At 42.9% G+C, this 12,389-nt stretch overlaps 1 protein-coding gene across 1 annotated transcript in view; it reads right to left on the minus strand.

The window, feature by feature from the left end:
* Slc9a9 (solute carrier family 9 member A9) overlaps window positions 1–12,389 on the minus strand; it is a 284,233-nt gene that overhangs the window by 260,924 nt on the left and 10,920 nt on the right. The window contains exon 2 of the mRNA XM_008827516.3: window positions 6,604–6,806. Within this exon, the coding sequence (XP_008825738.3) occupies window positions 6,604–6,806 (203 nt within the window). The remainder of the gene's footprint in view (window positions 1–6,603; window positions 6,807–12,389) is intronic.

The raw sequence follows: 12,389 nt of genomic DNA on the forward strand, positions 1-12,389 counted from the left end.
ATGAGTTAAAATTAATTAAGAATGCCTTGGAGCCACAGAATAACTTGCCAAATAGTACTGAAAAATTCACTGGAGCAACATGAGACAGCGGCTGGGTTGCTTTGTGTGAGTAACTGCTCATAACATGTGGAATACTGTTTTCATTAGTCCCTAAGTGAAAATATTCTTTTTCTGTCATACATTTTTACCTGTGCTGAGCATGAACAGAACAAGTTTAGCATATGGTATTTCCTGAACTTTTCATGTTTACACGTGGCAGAAAAGCAAAGCACATTGCTGCTTATGTAAATGCCAACAGCTCTTCAATCTCCCACTTTTTTACTTTCCCACATGAAGCTTTCACGTTGTGCTCTGTCTCCAAGCACTCCCAGTGCCAACCACCCCAGAAATACGCATGCTCTTATAAAAGCTTCCAAGAGGTACCAGTACAGCATAGGAATCCCTCCTAATCTCTCCAAATCCTGAAGTCAGGAATTTCATCCAAGCCTAAAACTCCATTCTCCTAGGAGTAAAACTAGACTCACTGTCAAATCCTGACTTGCAGACATAACTCACTTTAATACATGCATGAAGGAAGGAGACCCAGTAACACCCTTAGCTGGCTTCTGTGGCCTCACTGTGCAGAATCGTTCCTGAACTCTTCCCAGCTCTGGCAATCTACTTTGGCCTGTCAAACTAAAATTCTCTCAGCCTCTTGGGGCCTTTTGGCAAGTCTGTCTAATACTGTGAGGATGAGACACTTTTCAGGGCTCAAGGTCAAGTGCTGTGAGTGTGACCAAGTGTTTCGCCTCTTTCCACCAGCATTGGGAGTCTGGGCCCATTGTGTGATCTCCATGGACACTGATTTTATTTTTTGTCTATGAACAACTAGAGAAGAATTTTGATGTTCTTTAAACAGTAAGCATCTGGGACAGTACAACTCTACCAAATTCAAGATAATAATTTTCAAACATTGTATATTTCTTCTCATGTATATGCACTACCAAGCTCTCAGATTCACCAAATATTTATTTAGCATGAGGCACCATGCTTTAAGGACACATTGGTCCCTGTGGTGGTTTGAATGAAAATGTCCCTCATAAGCGCCAAGTATTTGGACATTTTGTCCCCAGATGGTGGCGCTGTTTTTGGGAGGTCTTAAAGGTGTGGTTATTCTGAAGGAAGCACATCACTGGGGGTGGGCTCAGAGAGTTCTTAAGCCTTGCAGGACCTCCAGTTGCTCTCTTACTTCCTGTACCTGTTTGAAGATGTAGAGCCTAGCTTCTGCTCCTCCTCCAGCCACCTCTGTCAACATACCTCTTGCCCCTTTTGGAACCATAAGCCCAAATAAACTCTTCCTTCTATCAATTGCTTTGGTCAGTGTTTCTATCACAGCAACAGAAAAGTAACTAATGCAGTCCCTGTCCTGGCAAAGTTTACTATCTACTGACTATAAGCACTGTAGTCTTTTTTCTCCAAATTGATGTGGAATAAACGGATAAAACAGGCACACATTTTACTAACCCTGACACATGGTGAGCATCCAAACACGGGCAGCAAGCCATAGCAGCATCACTGTTGGAGGCAGGGGGTGGCAGAGGTGTTGGCACTATGCTGATAACAGCAGAGGTAGCAAGAGGAGGGCAGGGAGAACAGTGTGATGTAAAGCATCGCATCAGCCAGGTGTTCTCTCTGTACCCTCTCATCTAAACTTCAACAGTCCTATAAGACAGGCCTTCATCTCTCCATCTTATGAGTAAGAGTTGATTTCATAGAAGTGCAAGTAGAAAGGCTGCAGAGAGTAGAGGATAGAGAGGGACAGGGAGAGGTTGATCAATGGAGAGTTTCTCTTCCTGCTGCTATGATAAAATACCTTGATAAAAGTAGTATAAAAGAGGAAAGCGTTGTTTTGGCTCACAGTTCGAGGGCACAGTCCATCACGGTGGGAAGTTAAGGCAGCAGGAACTTGAGGCAGCTGGTTACATTGTATCCACAGACGGGAAGCAGATGGCATGTGTGCTCAGCTCCCTTTCCCCTTTTTTATGCAGTCAGGCCCCAAGCTCAGGAATGGTGCCTCCCACTTTTAGGATGGATCTTCCACCTCAATTAACCTAATCAACATAATCCCTCAGAGGTGTGAAGATGCCAAATCATTCCTCACAGGAGTGCCTGGAGGCATGTCTCCTAGGTGATTCCAGATTCTGTCAAATTGACAATTAACATTAACTATCACTGGCGCTAAGTCAGTTAGGATCAAGAATTTCTGGTATGCTATTGAATAGTAGGGAAATTACAAATAATAGTAATGTGCTTACTGTATGGTTTAAAAAACTAGGAAAAGGATTGTGGTTGTTTCTACCATAAACAAATAATAGCCTGGCTTAGTGGTGCATGCCTTTAATCCCAGCACTCCAGAGGCAGAAGTAGGTGGATCTCTGTGAGTTCAAGGCCAGCCTGATCTACATAATGAGTTACAGGCCAGCTGGGGCTACAGAGAGACCCTGTCTCAAAAAGACCAGAAGAGCCGGGTGTGGTGGCGCACACCTTTAATCCCAGCACTTGGGAGGCAGAGGCAGGTAGATCTTTGTGAGTTTGAGGCCAGCCTGGTCTACATAGTGAGTTCCAGGACAGCTGGGGCTACAGGGAGACCCTGTCTCAGAAAGACCAAAAAAAAAAAGAAGATCAAAAGAGAGAGAAAAAAGAAAGAAATAGTAAATAAAACCAGTGCCAGGAATGGGTTACCTGTTTTGCCAGTCAGGTTCCATGAACCCACAAACATTACTGGCTATTGTCATTGTTCTTAGTTATCCTATAAATCATGACAGTTAAAACCTTATTGCTGAACACACATGGAACAGTCACAGAACATGGAAAAATGAAGCTGATACCAACCTAGAAACTTCATCCCTACTGGCTAGCTTTCATAGGGCTGGAAGGTGCTATGCATGCTACCAGAGGAGAAAAATAATCATAAATGTAATAATAAATCTTACCCAGCTGTGAACCCTGCAAGCTACAATAATAACTGGCCTGACAAGATATGCTCATTGGTGCAATAGTGGCATGAGCTATGGCAGCAACCAGCCACATTCTCATTGGAATTAAGGCCTGTTCCATAAGATGGAACCCATACCTATGACTGTTATCAGGGTCAAGAACCTGTGGCTAGCCAGGTCATGGGCCCTAGGGGAGAACTCACTATTATTATTCTGCTAAATGGACATAGTATTTAACTTACTCATAATGACTTATCATTATGCCCATAGATTAGTATATCTTTCAGCCTTCATCAGAGAAGCTTCTTTCCGTAGTAGATAGTCCACATACAGAGAAATAAGAGACTATTGAGTGCTCAGCTCTAAATGGGAAATCTACATCACACCCCTCACCCCAAGGCTCTGGGATCATTATAGAAGGAAGGTCAGAAAGATTGCAAGAATCAAAGGCTGTGAATGACTGCAAGGTAACAGTTTTTTCCAGGCACAAAAGGGTAGTTGCACATATGAATCCACAGCAGTTGTAACAGCATCCACAAGTCTTGGGCAAGATCAAGCCAGATAAAAATCCCAGCACGGCTAGGGGAGGTCAACATGATGTCCCACCTTTAGCTGAGAAACTATTGGAAACTGATAGATTCTGGGAGAGGGGAAGTCAGATTTCAAGGGTATGATGCCAAATAGATTGACCACATTCCAGGGGATGGACCCATACCCAAAAGTATTTGGGCAACACAAAATGGACTTGATGGACTTAAGAAAAAAAGAGGACAGGCAGTTGGGTGGGTAGAGAAGTAGGGGTAGATCTGGGAAGAGATGGGGGAGTAAGTTTAAATATGATAAAATACATTCTAGGACATTCTCCTTTCTTCATGGGAGGATTTTGTTTACACAGGTCTTGTGCATGTCATGCTTCCATGAGCTCTGTGAATTAATATGTGTGCCTACCCTACTGTGTCTGGAAAACAGTTTCCTCATGGTCATCCACCACCAATGGCTCTTCAGGCTTTCTGCTTCCTTTTCCATCACGCTTCCTGAGCCTTGGGAGAAAGGGTGTGATACAGGTGCCCCGTTTAGAGCTGGGTATTCTATAGTCTCTTATTCTCTGAATGTTGATCAGTTGTGAGTCTCTGCTTTAGTGACAGGTCCTCCCTGAGGGCCTGTGACTGGCTAGCCTCAAGTCGTTGGCCCCAGTAATCATGCCTGATATGCCTTTCACCTTGTGGAGTGAGCCTTAAAGCCAATCAGAAAGCGGTTTATTACTCCCATGGCATTCCTGTCACTGTTTTTATATAGCATTTAAAAATAAAGTTTAGGTACTAGAGAGATGGCTCTACAGTCAAAGCACTTGCTGTTCTTGCAGAGGACCTCGATTTGGATCTCAGAACCTACATGGTGGCATACAACAATCTATAACTCTATAAGCTCCAGGGGGATCCAGCATCCTCTTCTGGCCTCCCCTGGCATCAGATACACATGTGGGGTACATACATACATGCAGGCAAACACTTGTACACATAAAATAAAAATAAATAAAGCTTTAAAAGTAAATAAAAATAAAGTTTAAGAAGAAAGTTGGAGATTACAGATTTAAATGAACTTAATGACCTACCATGTGACATGTGTTGCTGCCTTATAAGCCTTCCATGAATGAACCCTATTTCTGAAGTCTTTTTTCATGTAACAGAAATTAATTGGCTGACTGACATAGTAGAGAATCTCTGCATGCAGTAGAGAATCCCAAAAATGAAGCCAGGCTAGCAGTTGAGCATTTCTATAGGCCTAGTGGGTTCTATCACTGTTGTTGCATAAATAACAAGGAAGTATGATCCAGCCATTTAAAAACAAGAGTAACTCCCCTTGACATCATCCAACCCAGCAAGAGATCCAGGAAAATATACTGCTTTCCACCAGCAGAGAAGGGAGCGCTTGCCCTAGGCGCTGAGTCCCCTGATACCAACCCTGGGTTCTTGAAGCACCAAATGCTGATTTCAACTAAAAGTTTCGTGACTTAGAAGTTTATGCTGAATATATTTGAGCTACTCAAGGTCAAGAAAATATTCTAGAAGCATACTTCATAAACTGCCCACTGACAGAAACCAAGAACTCCAACTTCTTAGGCATTTTCATCTTGTACTTTAATTTTTCTAAAGCAAACACTTGATTTCTGGCTGCTGATAAAGCAATTGATATATCAATAACGCAATATCAAGATTCTTGTCCAGGTTTTTATGAGCAGTCCTGTAAGAGATCAAAGTTGCTACGGCAACAAGGGTAATTACAGCACCCTTGGAGAATCACCATGCTGGAGCAGTACTGCTGTGAAAAAACACAGAAAAACTAGGAGGGAGCATGAGGGGAGAAATAATTTATATCCAGGTACCAATCAAAGGGAGAGCTGACCAGATGTGACAGTTCGTGCTTATAGGCCCAACACTTCTGAGACTGAGGTGGGAAAATTGTGAATTCAAGGCTAGCCTGAGATATATAGAGAGTTCTAAGTTAGACTAGGCTATACAGTGAGACCCTGTCTCAAAATATAAATAAATAAATAAATAAATAAATAAAATCTTTGTTTAAAAAATAATTAAATTGTTCTTGGTTGCCTTGTAGAACTTGAAGGCAAGACCTTCTTGCTGAATATACCACACACTTTAGACACAGGACTTACAATCAAGTTGGAACTGACCTGGAAGCCTCCTCCCTGAGGAAGAACCCTCATAGTGTCAGAAAACATGTTTTAATTATTATCCTATGTTGTCAACAAGGTTATGTAAAATTATTTGGGATTAGAATTTTCTATTATTCCTGTGAATAAAGAGAATCACATGGAAGAGAGCCTTCAAATCACAAAACTCAGAAGTTGCTCCCATTTGTTTCAGAAATATATTATTTAGTTTGCTTGTTCTTAGCTCAAATTCATTTTCCTAGCTAAGTCTGATTTGGCTTAATGCTATAATTTGGATTTCCTGAGTCCTAACAGATTCTGATTTAATCTAGAAATACACAAATGGAAGATAATGTTAAAAATAACTATAAATCATTCATCTTGACTGAAAAAATAGGACAAGTACCTTTTCTGCTGCCCCAAACCTCTCAAAGTAAGGGAAAACGTGTAAGGGAAAAGTACGTCTACATGGGATAAATGTGATCAAGTGCACTTCCATCACATCATGGAGTTCTCAAACTGACCCAAAAGGATCTGAAGTAATCCTGTGAGATTCTGGCTCCTAGCACACACTTCAGTTAATGAGAATCACTATCCCAAAGATGATACAGGACCTGACTCACCTACCCTAAGTGTTTAGGGTAGAAGGTTGGTTATGTGAAGTCTGGTGTAAGTCTCAAGACAGGCAAATGGCTGAAAGTTTTTATCTTCAAAAAATAATGCAGTTGTAGCTTACAAAGGAATTATATTAAAATCCTTTCTGAAATTTTATGAAAAAATACTGACAACTGGGTTTAAAAGAGCATAATTCAAGGTATTGACCCCATACCCCACGAAATGCCCCAGTATTGTGGTGCTGAAAAGGATATGTGTGCACACACATACATACTCTGCATAGAAGCTTATAGATGATGCCATTAATTATGGAAAACAACACTGCACGAACCGTCAGGACCTTACCTTTTCAAGTATAGCGTTGCCTTGGTGAGGACTGATGTTGTGCTGACTGACTTCTCTCTTGTACTTATATTCATAAACTTGGTCAGTGATGTTGACCAGCAGTGTGGACGGACTGAAGGATAATTTCCCACAATCGTAGACAGTTCCACTATCAACGTCAGTTGGTGCTGTAGCATACCGTAAAATTAATCCCATTATGAGGCCTAAAATAAAGAATAAATCATTGTACTGGAGGAAGGCAATGTCAAGTGTGCACTATTGGGTGAATTTAAATATATGATTAGGAACATTTAGAATTAGCAAGGGAAAGGGTGGGTTATCATTTGGTTTAGAAGTTGTTTACTTGCAGATACCAACTCAGTAGAAGGCATTGTTAGAGCGTGTCCTGGGCACTATTGCCTGAGGACTCAGCGTATGAATATGATTCTCCCCATTCTGGAGAGGAGATACCCTCCTCTTCCATCCATTCAGGGACCTCAAGAGAACCATTGCTCTGTAATCAGCACAGAATAACCTGCTAGTCTGGAGAGTCCCTTGGCAGGGCCTCTGCTGTGGTATCAACACATTCTTAAACTTGCCTTTTCACACTGAAAGGAAGTGTGGGTAGGGGAGGTGCTCTTGTCCCCTCCCTGAGTGCATGGGCAAAGCAATATTTTCTTCATTTTTATTGGCAGATATCTGGGACCAGGAGGAGATGTTGTCCAAAACAAGTTCTAAGACACAAACTTGAGCTCCTGAATGATGACACCAGGCCACTGGATCAACCAGCCTCTCTCCCGCCACCTGAATTCTAGACTTCTTACTAGGCAACACAGTACATTCTCTAACTTTTCAAATAATTTCCAGTTAAATTTCTGCTTACCCATACTCATTCTAATTGTTCAACATTCCTTTACATGAGGAGTTGAGCCCATGGGTCAATCCTTGATTTGTAAGCTTCTAAAATCTATTAGGATGTTCATGGTAGTAATATAACTATGAACTTTTTGAGTATGGATTTATTAACAAAAATAGGAAAGCTTCAGAGACCTAAAGCAGCCCTCGATTTAAATTTTAGATTGACGCATGTGTTTTGGGAAAAATAATATATTTTTCTCTTTAAACTTCAATTTTTGAAGGTTTTTACTTCTCTCTTATGAATCCAATAGTCTAATAACTTTTCAGGTTTTTGTTTCATTTTTGTGTTTTGAGACAGAGTCTCATGTAGCCTAAGCTAGCTTCAAACTCACTGTGTAGCCAAGGATGGCCTTAAACTCCTATCTTCCTGCCTCTAAAATGCTGAGATCACAGGTGTGTATCATCATGCCCTACTCAATATTTCCTTTCTCTAATGAGATACTTTGGGTTATATATTTTGTTCCAGACATCTATAGATCTAAGATCAAATTATAGTTCCAGTCCTATAGGAGCTTGATTTGTGTAAGTCAAGCTGAAGACTCAAAGTCAGACAATTCTACCACAGCATGCTGTATACTTTGACAGCTGGAAGCACCATGAGACTGAATCATGCAAAGCCTGAGAGGAATCTTTAGAGTTCTCATGAGACTCGCTGTGAGCGGATCCAAAGAATGAGCCAGATCTAGGCTATAGATGTGGGCAGAAGCGGGAGATCACAGTGGGTGGAAAGTGTGTCCAGAGTTAAGTGCTCTCCACCAGTACAGCTGCGTATGTCACTGCTGAGCTGCAGCACTCAAGAATCAAGTACATTTTCTTCTTTCCCTGTCTCTCAGCTGAATGGGGGCAAATCAAAGGCTCTAAAGATAGACAGAGTCCCTGGTCAGAAGGAGCCTGGGTTCCAGAGAAAACAGGAAGAGGGAGAGGGAAGCCTTCTGCCAGCCAAGAGCATTGGCATTGAGCAGCTAGCAGTGAGAAGTGAACTTCTGTTGTATAGAATCACTGTGACACTGTGTTCACAATATCTAGTGATAACCTAATTAATACAACATATAAAAAAGGGACTTCAGAGATCTGGAAATTTTAGGAAGTCACTGGTGATACAGGAGAACAGGTGAGAGGGAGACAGAGACTCTCTAGTAGACCATATGGTTCCGGTCATATGTAAGAGGTTTGGGGTTGCAGTTCAGTGAAAAGGAGAGCTAGCAAGAGATTTTAGGAGGAGAGTAACCTAAATCAACAAATTTCTTTTGGGAACAATTTTATCTTACTTGTTCTTGGTTCAGTTTTGCCCAGGCTTCTGTGAAAGAAAGATTGCATATAATCTCCATGTACAAGAACAGATACTTAAGTGTTATATACTAGATATAAAGTGTCCCCCCACAAGGGTTCATATATTAAAGGGTTGGTGCCCAGCTGTCAGACACACTTATTGAGGCATGAGGGAATCTGACATGATGGTAGATTCACATTGTGATGGCGTTATTTGAAGACAGTTGAAAGTAGAACATGTGACCTCATTGGAGGAAGTAGTTCACTGGGGACAAGTGCCAAAACATGCCTTGTCCCAGCCCCTTCCTGTCACTCTGTTTCTGCCGTGAAGCAAGCAGCTCTACCACACTACACCCTCACTGCCACAGTGCTCTGCCCCAACATAGGCCAATGCTCATGGAGCCAAGTAACCATGAACGGAAACCTCTGAAACAATGAACCCAAATGAACTCTTCCTCTCACAAACTGTTTTCTCAGACACTTGATCATAGCAGTGCAAATCTGACTAGCACAGTGACCTTTCCTGGATATGTGGTCTGTCACAGAACAGTAGGAACCTTCTATGCACAGTATTAAATGCTTACAATAAAACCACTCAGGAGTGAGGCAGAGGATACCTCATCCCTACTGCAAGATGTTCAGGTGGTGGAGGAAAATCACTCTGTCAATTCATTTCAGTTTCAACAGGTCCACGAATGGTCTTGTTACTGCTCTTTCTATTCAAGTGGAATACAAAATAAACGGGAGCACAAGCATTATCTGTGGGACCTCAATGGAAAGAACCTATATTAGTGGCTTTTGAAACTCCCCCTAATTAAGCTACATTTTTTAAAAAGTTGTCAATGAGATAACAATAAGTAAACATGGGAACTGGAGAGATGGCTCAAAGGTTAAGAGCACTGGCTGCTCTTGCAGAGGACCCACGTTCAGTTCCCAGTACCCACATGGTGGTTAACAACCACCCATAACTCCAGTCCTAGGGGATCCCATGTCCTCCTCTGGCCTCTGAGGGCATTGTACAGCATGGGTGCACTTACATACATGCAGACAAAACACTCACACATGCAAAATAAAAATAAAATAAATAAATTCATAAATACATTTTTAAAAAAAGAAGTAAATGTGGAGGTGTCTGTTCATAGTAAATTCCTGAGTAGAGAAAGCAAGTCCTTATAACAACAGATGCCTGGTAGTGTGGTTAAATTCACACAAGTCCTCAAAACTCAATGGCCCTGCCTGTTCCTGCACCATGGTGGGACCCAGATTTCAAGAAGCAGTGCCCTGAAGTAAATCGAGGAGGCATACAGTTTGCAGCCAGAAGTGACAGGATGTACTAGTCGTGAAATTGCAGCGATAGGTGGGCCTCCCACTGTGAGGAGTGCTGGAGACCAACAACCTTGGCTTCTGTGCCCTGGGATCCATCAGCACATTCACACTGAGGCTCCCCACACCCTTCTTAGCCAATGCCTGAGCCCAACAGAGATACTGAGGCAAGATGCTGGGGACCCCTCTGAAGGACAACCATGGCCACAATCACCCGAAAACTTTGCACTGGAGCCTAAAGATCTCCTGCCCAACCCCTCTTCCTTTCCTCTCTCCATAAATCTCGGGGCAACATCAAGGGCAGACATCTGTTCCAGTGTCCTTATCCTCCCTCCCATTTTCCGTCAAAGAAGCTTCCTACAGCAAATTTTTAAAAATAACCAATCTCTTCCTGCACTTCCTTCTTGGAGTACTCAACTTAGCACATGAGTTAAAAGGTTCTGGTACAGGCTGGACAGATGAGATGGCTCAGCGCTTAAGAGCACTGGGTGCTCTAGCAGAGGACCCAGGTTCAGTTCCCAGTACCCACACGGTGGCTAACAACCATCTGTAAGTCCAGTTTCAAGGAAATCCGACACCCTGCTCACTTCTGACTTCCCTGGGCATTGCACAACACTGGTGCACTTATATACATGTAGGCAATACAGTCACACATACACAAAATAAAAATAATAAATAAAATAATTTTTGAAAAAGGAAGGGCTGGAGAGATGACTCAGCAGTTAAGAGCACTGGCTGCTCTAGTAGAGGACCTGGATTCAATTCCCAGCACCCACATGGTGGCTAACAACCATCCCTAATTCCAGTTCCAAGGATCCGAGGCCCTCCTTAGGCATTGCACAACACAGGTGCAGTTACATGCATACAGGCAAAAGACTCACACACATAAAATAAAAATAAATAAATAAAAATTTAAAGGAAGGTTCTGGCCCTCATTTCCCATGAGCACCAACTGTTGAGCGAATCAAATCTTGGCAGTTTGCAAGATGTGGCAAGCAGATCCAGGTGCCCACTGGCATCTCCACTACAGGAGCAGCTGGGCAATCCTTGTATGTCAGAGACCAGACACCCCCGTGCCGCTTCCCAGTGCACTTTACAGGCAAACTCGGTGCTCCAGGCATATGCTGACAAGAAGGTGGAGTGTTGGACTGACATACAGAAGCCCAGGATTGCGTGAGAGTAAGTAACACAGATAAAGGAGATCTTCAAGAGGAAGAAAATCCTGAGAAGGACTTGCTTTCATAGCCACACAAAGATACAGAATAAAGAAAGCGCCAATCACTGCTGCACAGAAAGAAAGAAGACTGGCCACCATGATTGCAGAACTCACAACCACCAGTCATGTTGGTAAACAAGAAAATCAGAGTAGCAAAGGAGCCAGCCTGCTTTGGTAAGGGCCTACCTTTCAGCACAAGAGCTCACAGCCCAGTTCCAGGTCTGTCCCAGCGCACAGACTACCTCTCTGAGACCAGCCCCTTGCCAATAGTTGGCATCACCCTTGCAGGTGGAGTCTTTAATTAAGATGCACTCTGGCTTCTTTAGTTCTGGGTGCCTAGGGTGTCAAGAGGCACCCTGACCTCCCTCAACAGAACACAACCCCTATAGAGCTTCATCCTTAAATTCCCCACTAAACTGAAAAGCACCAAGTTTCACCTGTGGGAACCCACGCTCCACCGGAGCCTGTGCGCACTGAGCTCCCTGACCCGGTACAGCTCACACAGTGTGAGATGCACAGAATTAGGAGCCATTCTTATTAGAGCCTACATTGTGCAGCATTGCTTTGCAGACCTTCATTTCACAATGAGACTGTTCAGGGCAGAGGCTCTGTGCCGGTCTTCACATCCTTTCCACTAGAAAAGACAACTACCTTAGGCAGAATTGTAGCTGAACTTTCTGGAGTCCATAAACTCCCTTGAAGTCGAGAAGGTAGTCTACCAGTCACTGGGATTTTAAAATGTCATATAAAATGAACACCTCACTGAGTGCTGTGATGTCCCCATCCTTAAGAGCTTTCTGTACTGTGTAACTGTTATCCAGCAGATGAGTGACACACAGCTGACACCAGGATGCCAGAGTATAAAGAAGGGAGGGGGAGGTAGCCATGCCTGGTGGCACACACCTGTAATCCCAGAACTTGGAAGGTGGAATTAGGGTGATTAAAAGTTCAAGGCTAGCCCGACTACATGAGACTCAAACAAAAATATAAGCAACTGAAAAACAAAGAAGGGGAAAGGAGGAGGAGGAGGAGGAGGAGGAGGAAAGGGAGGAGGGGTAGGGGAAGGAGGAGGAGGGAGGAG

This window comes from Nannospalax galili, unplaced genomic scaffold (assembly GCF_000622305.1).
Source record: "Nannospalax galili isolate Female #2095 unplaced genomic scaffold, S.galili_v1.0 scaffold352, whole genome shotgun sequence".
In the NCBI taxonomy this organism is placed as follows: domain Eukaryota; kingdom Metazoa; phylum Chordata; class Mammalia; order Rodentia; family Spalacidae; genus Nannospalax; species Nannospalax galili.